Source organism: Orycteropus afer, unplaced genomic scaffold (genome assembly GCF_000298275.1).
Source record: "Orycteropus afer afer isolate SDZICR_OR568_19922 unplaced genomic scaffold, OryAfe1.0 scaffold00859, whole genome shotgun sequence".
Classification (NCBI taxonomy): Eukaryota; Metazoa; Chordata; class Mammalia; order Tubulidentata; family Orycteropodidae; genus Orycteropus; species Orycteropus afer.
This window is the reverse complement of record NW_006922446.1, coordinates 611,950-629,560: the sequence shown is the minus strand read 5'-3', so window position 1 is coordinate 629,560 and position 17,611 is coordinate 611,950. Positions and strand designations below refer to the sequence as shown.

The 17,611-nt window shown below is 40.6% G+C and overlaps 1 protein-coding gene across 1 annotated transcript in view; it reads right to left on the bottom strand.

The window, feature by feature from the left end:
• Positions 1-17,611, bottom strand: part of TFCP2 (transcription factor CP2) — a 69,442-nt gene that overhangs the window by 12,022 nt on the left and 39,809 nt on the right. Inside the window, exons 2-6 of the mRNA XM_007958172.2 lie at positions 5,802-5,953; positions 5,177-5,253; positions 3,572-3,677; positions 1,919-2,025; positions 540-692 (exon numbers count right to left, since the gene is read on the bottom strand). Of these exons, the coding sequence (XP_007956363.1) occupies positions 540-692; positions 1,919-2,025; positions 3,572-3,677; positions 5,177-5,253; positions 5,802-5,953 (595 nt within the window). The remainder of the gene's footprint in view (positions 1-539; positions 693-1,918; positions 2,026-3,571; positions 3,678-5,176; positions 5,254-5,801; positions 5,954-17,611) is intronic.

Sequence of the window (17,611 nt, the reverse complement as noted above, 5' to 3'; positions counted from 1 at the left end):
TGGTTTAGTTTTTTTGTATAATTATATATACACACATACATAAGCACAGTAAGGGGACTAGAAGGACACAACACCTAATTCTGATAGTGGTTGCCTCTGGGGAGGGGAAGCTGATTGAGAGTAAAAGGAATGCTAAAAGGAGACTTGGGTGTTATGCTATGAATATTTCTGTATTACTGAATCTTTTGCAATAAGAACATATTTATCACATATGGTCAAAATAAGAGAAGTATAAATATAACCAAATTGTCAATTTTTCTTAATTTTTGTGGCCTTTTTGCAAGTTCCTGTGACTTCAACAGACTCTAAGGGCTTTCAAAGAGGACCTGTTTCTGCTCCTGACCCCACATCCCCTTCTCCCACACCATCCTCACATAAATTCCATCACCAGGCATCTCAACAATTAGTTCAGTGACTCTAGTTTAGACAGTTCTCAGAGTTTCTGAAAAAAGACAAGTCAACTTTTTGACTTGGTGACTCATGTTAAAATTGAGAGATGAGCAAAAAGGACCTGAGGGCCAGGCACTGCCCAGGAATACCTTGAAGACTTTGATCTGGCAGCTGGCTGAGTGTAAGTGCTCAGTGTATTCCCCATTCTCGTTCTCCTTGAAGGTGTCAATTTGTACTCGGAATGGCACGCCCTTTTCTCCACCATGCTTCCTCATAGTGAACTCTGTGCTAATACAATGCACCTGAAAAGAATACATCATGGCTTCAGTAAGGCCAGCTAGACAAAAAAGTCGGCAACATTTTCTTGAAAATGACTAAAAGCAAAACCTTTAATAGACATTATGAACAGCTACAAAAACACTTTTACTGTCTTTTTGATCTTGAAGAACTCATAGTCTGATGAAGGGAATGAGAAAAACTGCAAAGTAAATGTACAGACACAATGTTAACAAAAACTACTGTGGGCTTTTGGAGGCACCATCCATACTAGGAAAACACTAAGTGTGAGCTCTTTAGGCAACAAGGGGAAAAACAATTGCTTAACTACTACATGAAGTCTAAGACTGCTCAATCTTAACCCTTTCATGATCGAATTATTTTCTGCTTTGAATTTTCTGTCAATACCATGTGTTTTCAGTAATGGAAGGTATGTTGAAATCAAGGGAAACTTTTTTTTTTTTGAGTAATACGGATTTTGATACAATTATGTCAGACACTCATGTCCCAAGTAGACGCTGGTTGTAGGACTGGTGAGGTGAGACCCATTTCTTCAGATTCATACAACTATACAAGTCTCCATCAGGTGATAGCATGCACTACAAGTGGGATAGCCACTCCCCAAGAAAGGCTAAAAATGCTGGTAGGTGATATATGCTCCACAGGCCATGAAAGGGTTAATAGTAGAACCTTGCCTCATTGACTACCTACTAGCTTGGGTAATATATTTAACCTCTCTAAGCCTCTACTCTACAGGAAAAGGATTATTGTTGAAAGTATTAGATAAAATCATGTGTGGAAAGTATTTTCTTAACACAATGATTCTCATAGTAAACACTCAATAAACTGGTAACTATCATTACTATAAAAGATTTTCAAGTAATCCACTCAAAGGACATGATTAGATATGCAAACAAAAATTTAAGTATAAAGATTCAAAATACTTTACGGATAATAATGAAAAATCAGAACAATCTAAATGCTAAATGATTGGTAGATAAGTTATGGTCCATCTAAAGTATGAAATATATAACAGCCATTACCAAACATTTTTGAGAGATATAAATAAACAAAGTAGGGTCATTGGAAGAGCAATTCAGAACTCCTCACTGCTCTCAGGTACATGTTGAGATGCCTGGACTTGACAGGTTAAAGCCCTGTGTGCATTTCATATTCAGTGTTTCATCCTTTAAGAAACCAGCTGGTAGTTAGAGAGCACTTCGTAACTGGAACCACAGCAGCAATGCCTTACCTGAATAAATACAGACGTCCTCTTTGCAGGGTCCCACAGGAACTCCACTGTATTTAGTTGAGTTGGGTTAGCCCTAGGATCAATTATACCCACAGACATTGGGATATCTGAGAAACAAAACAATCATCAGTGAACAATGCTGAGGGCTACTGGGATTAGAAGCACTGATTCTTATATTCTTGATCCCTAGTTACCAAATTCTTGTGCATCACACCCTAAACCTCTTTTTTTTTTTTTTTTTGCCAATGAAGAGGGTTTGATTAGAACTAAAATGACCTAAATACTTTCCTTCTGAGTATCTTTTTTTTCCATTTAAAAAGGTTTGAAAAAAAGGCAATTTAAAAGCAGTGTCCTTTTAATTTGCCAAAATTCTTAGATTGACTAAGTCTACACACTAGCTTTAATTTATAATCTGCATCACCTACAGTCCTATGATTAGTGTTATTGCTAGAAGCACACTGAAAGGATTATTGTAGCAAAGAGAAGCAGAGCATCCAAATAAAAGCAGAAAGCACTGCATCAAGGATAGCAGTGGGCACAATTTATCACAAAGACTGATGCTGACTTATCAAGTCACCAAATAATCCTGTAACAGAGTAGCAAATCTTTTACTCAAGAGGGTAACACAAATTAATGGACTTTAGCAGCACTATGCTTTCCACTCCACACGGCTGATACTCAAATGTCATTCTCTGACTTCTCCTATGAATATTCAAACAAATAAGGCCAAGCTGATATTATTTACTATTATTATACTGTGCTGTAACTATACTACTATTTATCAATGACTCAAACAAGAAAGCAGTAAGTGGGTCCTAATCCACAGTGTGAGTTGTGTTGGATTCACCCTAAGATCAATGTATCAAATGCCTATTAGGCTATCAATATGAGAACCAAGGTGTGCTAGTGGCACAGTGGTTAAGCTCTCAAATGCTAACCCTAAATTCAGCTGTTCAAACCCACCAGCTACTTAGTGGGAGAAAGATGTGACAGTCTGTTTGTGTAGAGGTTATAGCCTGGAAACCCTATGAGACAGTTCTATTCTGTCCTATGGGATTGCTATGAGTTGGAATTCACCTGACGTCAAGGGTATATGAGAACCACTGTTGTTTAGGTAGAACTAGTCGTACTTAGATTTGTTTAACAAATATGTTTACCAATAGGAGATAATAACTTCTGAGTACTATACACAGCTGCCAGGTTTAAAAGTACATTCACGAAGAGAGATTGTGGGTGTGTTTGTGAAGATCTTTTGATTATGCCCTATGAGTCTGGCAAAACAAATTCTACTGTATGTAGCAAAGCAGTAGGAAAAAACCTGAACTGTAAACCAAGAGAGGCCTTGAAGCATTAGTAAAAGAAAGGAACTTGAAACATACTGGGAGAAAATCTGTGCCCTTTTACAAACTACTCAAAACAAAATGCCACCCTGAAGTAACCGTTGCAACTGCTCTGGAAATGAAATGTTTACAATTACAACTTCAAGTCTGGTATCATTTTATAAATAGTTTTTTATGCTTAGTTAATAACCACTTGCAGATTCATACTAATTGAGCCACTGAAGCACTGTGAATTAAGTAAATGTCAACTAAAGGAAATCAACTCTCAGTCTACAGTTAAAGGCATTTCCTGGGCAATAGCTTCTCTCCTCACCTATGTCGAGAATTCTGTCTCCAGGTCGGTTCCACCTCCAGCCCTCCAGCTGCTGATGTTCAGTGTACTGTAGTCGTCTGTCATGGAACACTACACGGAATATACTCTGAAAAGAAGCAACAAAGTGAGTGAAGTAAGTCTTAGCTTCGGGGGCACTGAGTTTTTGTTAATCATGGTGGAATAATTTGGAAAGGACAGTAGTAATGGTTGTACAACATGATGAACATAATCAAAGGCACTGAATTATACATGTAAAAACTGAATTGGCAAATGTTTTGTTACATATATTTTTACCACAATTTTTAAAAAAATGCTCACTGAATATATATTTGCAAGATGTACAACAGAAAAAGCAGGTCATTTCCCAAATAATTTTGGAAAAGGCTGGATTGGTTTCTTTTTCGTGGAACACACAGAGCATTTAATATGACAGGGTATATTGTGATATATAAGAGGAGTCTACTGTATGTCTCAGACTCAAAAACTCACTGCCATTGAGTCAGATCCGACTGACTCATAGTGACCTCTCCTTGGGTTTCCGAGGCAGTATCTCTATGGAAGTAGATTGCTCAACCTTCTTTCCAAGGAGTGGCTGGTGGGTTTGAACCACCAGCCTTCTGGTCAAACTACACCACCAGAGCTCCTCTACTGTAGCATTTTCTAAATTTATTAAAACTTAGAGCCCTCTATCATTTTTAGTCTTAGCCAAAAATGAACAGATTTCTGAAATGCAGCCAGGGAAACTCTGCTGTAATGTATTTGAATTTTCTGGTTTAAATTACAATTTCATTTACAATTGCAATTACCTCTTAAAAATTACTTTTTGTGCATAGTAATAAATGGCATTTTTAAAAAAAGAAGCAGGAGCAACAAAGTCAAATTATAACAGGATCCTATGAAAATCAGTGTTGACAAAGAAAAACTGGCAGGAGTCACTCTTGATTGGTTTCTAGACGCAATCTAAAATTATTTTTCTTAAAATTATTATATACCTGTTTCACTCTAAAACTCCTAGCATACCAAGCTCTATTTCAGGGTAAATTTTGTAACTTTTTAGATATAATCTTTGTATTTAAATGGTGCAATGTTTAAAACTTGGCCAAAACATCATTCCTGATGGTAAGCAGGCATAAAGGACCCCTCTGAGATGCATTTCTATATGCTTCTACTGTTTCTCTTGTAATATTCCACTCAGCCCTTCAGAGGCACATGAAAAACTCACCAAGTCTCCCACCTGCTAAGCTACCATACAGCCGATAAACTCGAGGACATACAAGACCTGTTTCCATCAACTTTCCTTTTGTTATTCTTCCTTTGAGGCAGTATCTATGAATCCCTCTTGCTACTTGTTATAGCTGCTAAAAAACTTCTCTATAACAGAACTTTACTGAGCCAGGAGACTACCCTGGACATGGAATGGTTTTGCGCAGCTCTGAAAAATCCTTGTGAACAGAGGGGCTCGCTCTGACCCCAAAGAATTAGCACATCAATTTACCAGTCTGCCAGCAAATTGCAGCAAGTAAGATCCAATCACATCCTCTGTGGAAGTGAAAGAGTATTACCCAAAATACCTAAAAAAGGAACGGTTTATCCATTTTCTTTTACCTTCACCAATTTGCCATTAATTTCTGGAAGTTCTCCAAGTTTCCTATTGTCTAGCATTCGAATTTCATAGGACTGTCCTAGAAGAAAAAGGAATTACATATGATAGCCATCCCAAGTTAACTTTACAAGTTTGAGAAGAAATAAAATTAAATTGTTTGTATATACAAGAGCATAATACTTATTAAATAACAATACTTAGTAGTATTAGTAACAACTATAAACCTATATGCCAGGCAACGTGCTAAGTATTTTCATATATTATCTAAAGTATTATCAATCCCAGTTTTAAAGACAAAGAAACTGAAATACAAAGAGCTTAGGCAACTTGTCCAAGGCTACACAACTGGTAAATAACAGAGCTAAGTACAGGAATACTTCTTAAACAGTAACCAATGGGGGTGTCCAGGGAACAGGGATTAGAAACAGGGAGATGGGAATGAAAAATGGGCAGATAGACAAAAGAAGCTGGGAAGACATAATAAATGTAACATTAAAACTCAAATCTCTAAAGTAAGGCTTTCTAGACCACATGAGAAAGATGAGTGTGCATGTTAAGTGTACCTAATAAAAATGTCATGAATCCAGCCAGTCTGTAATAATACTAATGAATGAGGAAGCATCTAACCTTGATTGAGATAGGTCAGTGTTTCATCATGGAGCTTCACCGCTGGAGAGGTGGCAGCACAAAGCACATACTGAAAAGGTAGGATTTTATCCTCATTATCAGGAGGTAAACTTGACTCTTCTTGTTTAAAAATGGGCAATGCGAGGACATCACTGAAATAAAACAGATAAATGACTTACATTTTTATCTGATAATGGTGCAAGAACAGACCTGTTGTTGAAACAATTTAACCGCACTTTGTTTTGAAAAACCATAAAACGTAACTCACTTTGGTGGGACTTCATCCAGACCATTCAGTTCAGATTACCTGCTATAATATCCCCAACCTCAACAACGTGGATGACAGATGTTCACTGCCAAGATCACCTTCAGTGTCCAAAGAGAATGTTTCTAGGAAGCATAGACAGGGGTGCTTTCCTGTATGAAACTGGGATTCTATGAAGAGCTGCTCAGTCTTAAGGTGCCCTGATTGACCTCTTGAGACAAGGCGGCCCCCTGAAAGTTCTCTACTAGTTCACAAGTATGGTTTAACCTTCTGCTTCAGGCCCACCAGTTAATGCGATGCCCTCTTCAAGAAGCCTGATGAGCTCTCCTGTGAGTAAGAGGGGCAAGTAGGCAGGAGTCTGTAGAATCAAAGGGAGTTAGAAACTAACCGTTGCTGTGGAATTAATTCTTATTCGTGGTGAGCCCATGTGTGTCAGAGTAGAATCATGCTTCTTAGGGTTTTGTTATTTTACTTTTATTGTGGTAAAAACATACACAACAAAACATTCACCAACATAACAACTGCTCCATTGACAGCTCAGGGGCATTGATGCTACTTTTCATGTTGCGCCACCCACCATCTCCATAGGGTTTTCAATAGATGCTTTTCTGGAAGCAACTCACCAGGCCTTACTCCTGAGACCCCCCCCAGATGGACTCTAACTGCCAACGTTTGGGTTATAAGCTGAGCGCTTAACCATTTGCACCACACCAAGGGACATCAAAAATCCAAATGTAGCCTTAAATGTTATATACCATAAAAACTGCATGAGATTTCAGACTCAGCTGCTAAATGTCCACGTGGTACTAGTCTCCAATGATAGCCTCTAATGACCAGCATCTCCTGGTATTCACCTAGCCACTTTCCACACTGAATCTGGGCTGGCTCTCTGATTTATTTCAACAAAAGAATGTAAGGGCAGCCAAATACCTCGCGGGAGTGAATTGCTGAGTCTGCAGGCTTGGGACCGTGGACGTGGAAGACATCAAGCTAAAATGGAGTAACATAGTACACAAAAACACTGTTCTGTATCTTAATTTGGTGAGTAGCAACCAGGGTCTAAAAGCTTGCAAGTGGCTGTCTAAGATGCAACAACAGGTCTCTCCTAATAGGAGCAAAGAAGAATGAAGAAAACCAAAGACGCATGGGAACAATTAGTCCAGGGGACTAGTAGACCATGCGAACCTCAGCCTATATGACCCTGAGACCAGAAGAACTAGATGGTGGCTGGCTACCCCGTCAACCACTCAGAAAGGGATCAAAATAGGAGATCCTAGATGGAGTGGGAGAAAAATGTGGAACAAAATTCAAAATCATAAAAAAAGACCAGGCTTACTGGTCTGACAGACACTGATGAAACCCCAGACTATGGTCCCTAGTCACCCTTTGGGCCTGTAACTGAACTCACTCCTGGGGCTTCCAGCCAAACAACAGACAGGCCTACAAGGTGAACAATTACACCAGGTAGGTACATTCCTTGTAACAACCAACCATGGAAGATCAAAAGGGCAGCATTTGCACAGGGAGACAGCTCAGAGGGCAGGAATTCATAGGCAAGAAGGGCACAAGGAAAAGGTAACCACATGGAGGAAGTGGGAAGAGAGCTGTTACACTATGGAGATTGCAATCAATGTCATGAAACAAAATGCATATGAACTGTTGAATGGAAAACGAATTTGCTATGTGAACTTTCATCCAAATCACAATTGGAAAAAAAAAAAAAAAAGAAGAAGAAGAATGTGAAGAATGTAGCAGAGTACCAGTTCTGGCTTAGGGACTAATCTTTAGCTTAGTGGAGAGAGAGAGAAGACCCTAGTCAGTGTTCCAGCAGACTAGAGCATTAGACATATGAGTGAGCTAGGCCCTCAGAAGATTGCAGCCTCAGCTGACCCACACGAAGCAGAACTGCACAGTCAACCCAAAGATTCATGAGAAGTAATAAATTATTGTTTTATGCTGTTAAGTTTTGGGGCAGTTTGTTAAGTAGGTAAAGGTAATAAAACAGTCCCCCATTCCAGAGAAGTCTAAAGAATTCTTTGTGCTACAATAAAACTTAATGGTAATGATGAAACAGAAACATTCTTTGATGGTTACCAGGGTGGAAGGGGAGGAGAGGGAAAATTACTAAGCAGGTAAGAGACATGTATTAATATGGGTGGAGGCAAAGACAATACACAAATAGTGGGTGACTAGAACTATATCACTAAAGAAAAGGATGACATGGAGAGGTACACAGGAGTTACAGACAACAAACACTATTACATACACAATCCCGCATTATCAGCAATAATAAACATTCATCTACAAGTGGATACACAGGTAGACAGGCAAGATCAGGTATGGGTGGGCAAATGAGACTATACTCACAATGATATGTAAGTTTGGCAGATGCTGTTTCTACATAAGTACATGTATGAGGTATAAAACTGTCCCTGCATACAGTAGAGAGAATAGGGGAAAAATATATGAAAACTTCTTGGCCATAACCAAATACCTTGAGGGAGTGGGTCACTGGGCTTACAAGCTCAGGATCATAGTTATGGGGGACATCAAGTCAACTGGGATAACATAGTCCACAAAGACACTGTTCTACATCCTACCTTGGTGAGTAGCAACTGTTGTTGTTGTTGTTATTTGCCGTCGAGTCAGCCCTGACTCATAGCGACCTCTCCTTGGGTTTCCGAGGCTGTATCATTACGGAAGTAGGATTGCCCAACCTTCCTTCCGAGGAGTGGCTGGTGGGTTTGAATCGCCAGCCTTCTGGTTAGCAGTCAATTGCCTTAGGCACTATGCTACCAGAGTTCCTAATCACAACTAGGGTCTTAAAAGCTTGCAAGCCGCCATCTAAGGCGCTACTATTGGTCTCTCCTTGTCAGGAGCAAAGAAGAGTGAAGAAAAATCAAAGACACATGGAAAGAATCAATCCAAGGGACTAGCGGACCACATGAACTTCAGCCTCCATGACCCTGAGACCAGAAGAACTGGATAACACCTGGCTATGACTCACAACCACTCTGAAAGGGATCGCTAGCAAGGGATCCTGGATAAAGTGGGAGAAAAATGTGGAACAAATCTTAAAATCATAAAAAAGACCAGGCTTACAGGTCTGATAGAGACTAGTGGAACCCTTGGACTATAGCCCTTAGTCACCCTTCAGCCTGAGAACTGAACTCATTCCCATGGCTCAACTTTTAGCCAAATAATAGACAGGCCTATGAAGTAAACAATAACACCAGGAATGTATAAATTCTTAGAACAAGAGAGCAAAAGCGCAGCATTTGCTCAGATATGAAGCTCAGAAGACAGGAATGGACAGAAAAGGACAAAGGAAAATGATAACCAGAGGGAAGAAGTGGGAAGAGTGCTGTCACATTTGGGGGATTATAATCAATATCACCAAACAAAATGCCTATGAACTGTTGAATGAAAAACCAACTTATTCTACGAACTTTCACCCAAATCACAATAAAAGAAAAAAATTTTTTCTTTGAATAAAAAAGAAAGAATGTTATCTTGACAGCAGGAATTAGAAGGAAAAACAGGAGAAAGAGATGGGGGGGAATCATGAGAGAGAGTGAGAGAAAATTATGTAACTATAATTAACCTAGCCTCATTAAGGGAATGATGGGACAACCACCTCTTTCCTCCATCTTCTCAATTACATGCTCTTAGTCCTGTGGTTTCAAACTTCTTTGAATAAGGATTTTGAACCGGTTCATTCCAGTTCTATCCCCTGCTGAGAATTTGCTTTTCTACCCCAGAAATACTGAAATCAGAATCTACATTTTAACAAGATCCCCAAGTGATTCTTATAGACTTCAGATGAACGATTCTTATATATACATAAAAATATATACACATAAGAATATATATATATATACATATGTAAGAATATACAAACATAAAAGCCATCTGAGGATCTTGTTAAAATGTAGAATGATTCAGCATACCTGGGGTGGAAACAGAAATTCTCAGCGGGGGGTCAAAGTGGAACTCTGTTAGAAGTCCAGCTTCGAACATCACTCACATTATGATTTATCACAAAGAAAATCTTTCCACAGTATGACCCAGTACACACACATTTATTTCTACAAACCTGAAACAAGTTCCACAAAACAATACTCTCACTACACGTAACACATTTTGTTGTTGTTGTTATGTGCCGTGGAGTCAGACCCGACTCATAGCCACCCCTCCTTGGGTTTCCGAGGCAGTATCACAACACATTTTGGGATTTTCTACTTGACTTCTTTTTTAAAAATGTTGACTACAACCTGTCATTTGAAAACCACCAGACTCTCTTGTCCCTTAGAACTCTGTACTAAATTAAATAACAAAAAAACAAACTCAACCCAATGCTATCGAGTTGATTCTGACTCAGAGTGACCACCCCCCCAATTGGCTTTCCAAGGCAGTACATCTTTATGGAAGTAGAATGCCCTATCTTCCTTCCATGCTACTGGTGGATTTGAACTGCCAACGTTCTGGTTAGCAGACAAATGCCTTAGGCAATGTGCCACCACAGCTCCTTAAATAAAGTTTACTTATAATCCTTTGATCAGTATTCAAAAAACGTAAAATAATAAAAAGCAAGAATTCCAGGTTAGACTGTAATTCAGCTACTAAGAACAGGGATATTTCTACTGTAATATATAATTAAACAAATACAGAAACTCACACAAATAGCATACACAGATAGTACTTTGTACACTGCCTCTCTATCCTTTGGGGTTCTTCTCACTTGCCTATCTCATGCTAGAAAAACGACTCCTCCTTCAACTCATCCTTATTGGGTCCCCTTTGGCCTTCTCATTTTTAAACTCTCCTTTACCAAGCAAGAAAAATGCTGCTAAATCCACCAGCATTCATAATGAAGACTGCAATACACAACCTGCTTTTTAAGTTAGAAAACATCTGGAAATAACACAGTTTTCAAATCATCTTCTGCTGTACTTACAGATTGCATTAAAGATATTCTCTGGGTTATGAATGAGATCCATTCCTAAGAGTGGGTTTAAGTCTCTGTAAATCTTTAAGTCAACTTTATAAGGTAAGTTGTAACAAGGGCATATGGTTTCTATTGAGCCTTACTGTTGATTTATTTATCTTTTTAACTATTTGTTGTGATTTAGGGTGAGAGTTTACAGAGAAAATTGATTTTCCATTCGACAGTTCATACACATTTTGATGCATGACACTGATTGCAATCCCCACAATGTAACAGCACTCTTCCAATTTCTTCCCTGTTTTACTATTTCCATTCACCCTTCCTTCTTATCCTTTCCTGACTTCTGAGCTTTACTCCTGGGCAAATGCTGCCCTTTGGATCTCCTATGGAGTATGTATATTCCTGGTGTTATTCTTCACTTATACGCCTGTCGACTGTTTGGCTGATGGGTGAGCCACAAGGCTGAAGGGTGTCTGAAGACCATGTGCAGCAAGTGAAGGTTATTATGATAAAGACTTTGTTGCATGGTAAACTGAGGGCAAATTTATGAAACACTAAAAGGCAAGTATGAGTTGTTTATAAGTCAGAAGTTTGTAACTTGGGAACTCCCTGTATTACATTCAGAGAGTTGTATCTGCATGGAAAGCATATAAATAGCAGTGGCTTACAGCAATGGCTGCACATGAGAATCACCGGGGGAGCTTTTAAAACTCCCTCCCAGCCATATCCCATACCTACCAAGGAAACAGGCTTAATTTCTAGGATCGTCAAGACCAAGAGCTTCCCAGTAAGCCATCTTGAAATAACTCTACTCCCATCCAACTTCAAACCTGGAACATCTACTGTGCAGGTGTGATCCCGAAACATGAGAGGTAGATAAAAACTACACGGTATCTGGCTTGTATGCATCTCTGATAGAGACAGTGGTCATCTGACAGTCTTTCTTTAGAAATTCTGTTTCTGGGACTTTTTTCCAGATTTCAAAATTGGGTTTAATGTTCTTTAAGCACTTGCAGAAGTGCTTTGTAAAACTGCCTCTGGAGTGTAAGTCATTCTATTTCCTTAGCATAGTTATGAGAAACTAGAGGCTTAAAATTAGAACAGCTGTCATTCATTAAAGGAACCCTGGTGGCACCGTAGTTAAGCACTCAGCTGCTAATCAAAAGACTGGTGGTTCAAGGCCACGAGCTCCATGGGAGAAAGATGTGGCAGTCTGCTTCCATAAAGATTTACAGCCTTGGAAACTTTAAACGGAAGTTTTACTCTGTCCTATAAAGATGCTATGAGTCAGAATCGGCTTAGGCGCAACAGGGTCATTCATTATGTCCATTTCAAAGTTTCCCGAAAAATGAAACCGTATTTTTTTTTTTTTTTTTTTGAGTCTGCTTCACTCTGATCAATAGTATTTCCCAACTGCCATTTACTTTTATAAGCCACAACGGTTGGGGTTTTTTCTTCAGCTTTAGGTAGGTAAAAGCTCTGGTGGCGTAGTGCCTAAGGCATTGGACGACTAACCAGAAGGCTGGCGGTTCAAACCTAGCAGCCACTCCTCAGAAGGAAGACTGGGCAATCTACTTCTGCAGAGATACTGCCTCCGAAGCCCAAGGAGGGGTCGCTGTGAGTTGGGATCAACTCGACAACAACGAGTTTGGTTTTGGTTTAGGTAGGTACCAAGAATTTCTGATTTCAAATCTATCTGACCACTTTACTTATTCTGAAGCTGAAAAGTATCTCACAGTGTCCAACACAAATTTACTTCTGGAGAGCTTATAAGATAATAGAAGTTTAATCAAAAAACTGAATCAGCAAAGCCCTACCTCAGGAGAGTTGCCAGATACAGTACGCCTGCTTTCTCAGTTTTTTTCCATACATTACAGGATTAGCTCTTACCAGCCTACAAATCTCATTAAAACACTGCTAATTGAAAACATCACCTGCGGCATCATTAGTCCCAGGCACTTTTATTAAATTTCTGAAATCACTGGCTCTTCCCATTTAGGTGATAAATGGTAACTTGTAACAATACTCATGGGTTATATATCCTTAGAGGATCTGACAATCTTAATATAGAAAGCAGAAGTCCCATTTCAGTATTCAAAGATTTGGTATCTTCTATCACAGTATGACCTAACCAAGAAACACTAACAAAAGGTCTTTTTGTTTTTGTTGTTTTTTTCTGTGACTTAATGGGAACCACACTCAGTCCTTTATAGTCTGAGCCTCAAAGCTCCTTTCAGTTCCAAAATGTCTACCAATATCCATCCCCTCCCAGTATGCTTCCCTCTTCACCGGCAGGCATCACTCACCACCTCTCTGTCCTTTAGTGTTCTTCTCCCCCATCTGTACTCCGTGCCAAGCCTGGCTCCAAAGTATGACAATCTCCCTAGTCCCCCATCCTCTTGGCACTGAAAAACAAGCAGCTTTCCATTTTTGAAGCTTTAAGTCCTCTAGGAAAACAGGAAGGTGTTAACAAAAATAAGTATGGGAAAATCCTAAAAATACCAGAATACTAGTCCTACGAAATGGTCAGCTTTAGCCTTCTGCAAAAACGACAAGGAGGCCACATGTTCTGACCTCCTCTAACCCTACAAGGGGAAGGCAGGATTACCAGCAGTAACCCAAGGCCTATTACTGCAAGGCCAGACATGCTGCCTCCCTCCAGCCCTTTCACCAACCGTTCCTCCCAAGGCACCCACCACCTCTCTCCTGGGTTCGATAATTCACTGCAGTGGCCACACAGAACTCACAGATTATGGGGTTTATTAAGGAAGCACCAAGCTACAACTCAAGTTCAAGAAAAATGCTCAGTCTCTCTCCCAGCCCACCATCCCTCGGCCAACAGTCTCTCACAGTCTCTTTCCCAGCAGCACTGGTCCCTCGGTGTCTCACTCAGCAATGCGTGTCTCTTGCGTCTCTTTCCCAGCAACGCCTGTCTCTTTCAGGGGCGCGTGTCTCTTTCGGCAGCACGTCTTCCTCAACCAGCAGTCAGAGAGAGAGTTCTGCCTCTAGGAGGCCTCCTTTTGAGCCCGGAAGGGTGGTCAAACTAGCCAATCACAGCATCAGAACTCTAAGCACGTGAGAGAGAGTGGGCAGCTCCCAGAACATTGTATTGTGCCACTCCCAACAGAAATAACCCAGGTGGGCGACTTTAAAATCAGGATCTCCTCCGTAGCTAATAGCAATTCCCACCTTAGAGTTTACAAAGACTTATGGGTAGAAAAGCCACACTAAGTAATTTACTACACCGCACCTTCCCTTTCTCCTTTATAAGGAGCTCTGGTAGTGTAGTGCCTATGACATATGACCGCTAACCAGAAGGCTGCTGGTTCAAACCCACCAGCCACTCCTCGGAAGGAAAGTTGGGCAATCTACTTCTGTAGTGATACTACTTCAGAAACCCAAGGTGGTGTCACTGTGAGTCAAAACTGACTCGACGGCAGAGAGGCTATTTTGGTTTTTCTCCTTTATGCCCACAGTGGTTGTCTTCAGACTACAACTCTGATAAAAGTTATTTTTTCTAAAATGGCCAGCATAGCCCCTGAAGATGCCTGATAAGGCAATCAAAGCCAGTTACTTCCCCTTCTTTTATAGAAAAATAGCTAGAGAATGAACTTGCATTTCTAAGGTTATGCAGAGCAGAAGACCAGCTCCCTAAGTGTCAACCCTTCTCTGGAAATGGTAACTAACGTTTTTATCATTATCAACCAATCTCCAGGCAGAGTTAATCTAAATATGTCACTTTTCTGTTTATAATACTTCTGTGGCCTCCCAAAGCAAACAGGATGAAGCACTAGCTCAACACACCTCCCGAGGCCCTTCAAAAACTGATCAAAGCACATCTTTCCAGTCTCATCTCTCATTACACTTCCCATCTCTTTTCTTTAAAGTTCCAGATGACAAAACACAGTTCTTTCCCTTGCCCCAGCTGTTATCCTCCACCCCCACTCAACTACCACCAATGAGTTTTTAAAATAAATCTCTCATTTAATCCACACAACAATGCTGTGGGACATCTCTCTCTCCCAATTTTCCTGTTGAAGAAACTGATACTCAAGTAATTTGAGATATCCAATAACTTGCCCAAGGTCACAAAGCTACTAGAAGCAGATATAAATCCAAGTTTATTCATTTATTCATTCAACAATACTTTGTAAACACTTATATGCCTGACACTGTTTTAGGCAGTGGGCAAAGCAGTATAATCATTCAAGGTTCCTGGAAGTATAAATGGTTTGTGCTCGATCACTAACCTAAAGGCCGCCAGTTCACACTCTGAGCGGTGCCACAGAAGAACAGTGTGGCAATCTACTTCCATAAAGTTTATAGCCAAGGAAACCTTACTGACTAGTTCCACTCTGTAACACGTGGGATAGCCGTGAGTCAAAATCGATTTAATTGCAGAGGGTCTTTTTTTTTTTCTTTTTTAAAATCATCATTTAATGCCAGGCATAATACAGCACCTATTCAAAAATACTCTTGAGGAAAAAGATATAATCAAAAGCTCCCATTCAATGCTCCAAAGGTATTTCTAAAAGGGGTACACTCCAACACATGCACATGACTGTGCAATCCATACTCATGGAAGGATAGTATCAATTAACTCATTTCACTAAAAGGACTCAAAAAGAACTCAAAGCTTTTGCAATGGCTGGTCCCTCTGTCCAGAAGGCTCAATTTTCACAAATTTCTACAGGCTGGTTCTTTTCATCATTCAGGTCTCAGCTCAAATGTCTCCTCTGCAGAGATCTTTGCTGGTCTCTCCCTAAAGTAGAACCCCCATACACACCTGGCCTCCAACCTATTACTACACTGTATTTTCTTATGTTATTTTTTTTTTTTTATTGTGATTCAGGTGAAAGTTCACAGAGCAAACTGGTTTTCCATTCAACAGTTCACACACATTTAGTTTTGTGACATTCATTGCAATCCCCACAATGTAACCTCACTCTTCTCACTTCCTCCCTATTGTTACCATTTCCCTCCGCCCTCCTTTCCTACCTACCCCTGCCTGCCTTCTTAGCTTTATCCCTGAGCCAATGCTGTCCTTTCAATCTCAGTCAGTTGACTGTTCCAACGAGTGCGTACCTTCTTGGTATTGTTGTTTATTGCACAGGCCTGCCTATCATTTGGCTGCAAGCTGAGCCACAGGGTTGAGTTCAGTTCCCAGTCTGTCTAAGGGCCACAGTCTCAGGGGCTCCACCAGTACCTATCAGACCAGTAAGCCTGGTCTTTTTTATGATTTTGAGTTTTGCCACATTTTTCTCCCACTCAGTCTAGGACCTCCTATTTTGATCCCTTTTAGAGCAGTCAGTGGTGGTAGCCAGGAACCCTCTAGTTCTTCTGGTCTCAGGGTCAGAGAGGCTGCACTTCGTATCGTCCACTGGTTCTCTGGACTGTTTCCTTATTATCTTTGATTTTGTTCACTCTTCTTTGCTCTGGACTGAGCGAGGGACCACCTCCTTACATGGTATATCTTAGATGGCCACTCACAAAGGAGAAAAATCCTTTAAATTCAGACTAAAAGTCCAGTGAGAAGAAAGGTTTGTTTTTTTTAAAAAAAGAGATTTTTGAAAATGTAAAGGGTAATACTTTTACTTACTAATCTTATTATCTTTTAAAATTTTATTTTAATTTGCGTGAAAGTTTACAGAGCAAATTCTTCTATACAGTTGTTCACATACTTTGTCTCATGACATTGACTGTAATCGCCCACAACGCAACAGCTCTCATCCCCCTTCCTCCCCATAGCCACCTCTTCCCTGTGTCCTTCCCTCCCATGCATTCCTGCCCCCTAAGCTGTCTTCCTGTGCACACACAGTCCTTCTATTCTCCCATGACTGATCTTTCCAAGGAGTGTATGGTAGTTATGTTTGAATGTCAACTTGCGCCTGGTTGAGTGGCTGGGCAGCTGGAGGTGGTTATTCCCCATGATGAGACTGGCAATCAACTCTATGGTGGGATCTACCACAAGTAGCTGAGTAGCTGCCTTTGGGATGTGATCTGCTTCCTGTATATAAGAAGCCTTGGGAATGATCTTGAGCCTTTGGCATGCTTGGACTCTGCATGTAGCCGTGTCGTTGCTCAGCAGCCTGCTATGCTCTGTCAACCTTGGGGCTTCTCAGCCTCAGCAGCTATCTCAGTGAAGAAATGCCTCTAGCTCCAGTGGGCCGGGAGCAGGAGGCAGAGCTGCAAAGCCCCAAGGTTGAAGGGCTTTCCACCCAGCCCCTAGAGCTTGGCACTTTGAACTTGGACTTAAAGTCTCCAAATTGTAAGGATCAACTCCTGTTTTTAAGGCCATCCCATTTGTGGTATATTTCCTGTCAGAGCAGCACTAGGTAACCAGAACAGAATTTGGTACTGATAGTGGGGTGCTGCTGACAGATACCTAAAATGTGGAAACAGGAGTGGAGTGTGTCCTTGACCTGAGACCCTGGCAAAGACACCCTGGCAAATGGCATGACAGATGGCAGGAGCAGAGCAAGAGACCGGCATGAGAGATGGCAGGAGCAGAGCTGAGAGAACCGGCATGAGACAGTGACAGCCTTACCAGCCCATGGAGGAGAAAGCTTGATGCCTTTGGTTAGGTGGCTTACTGGC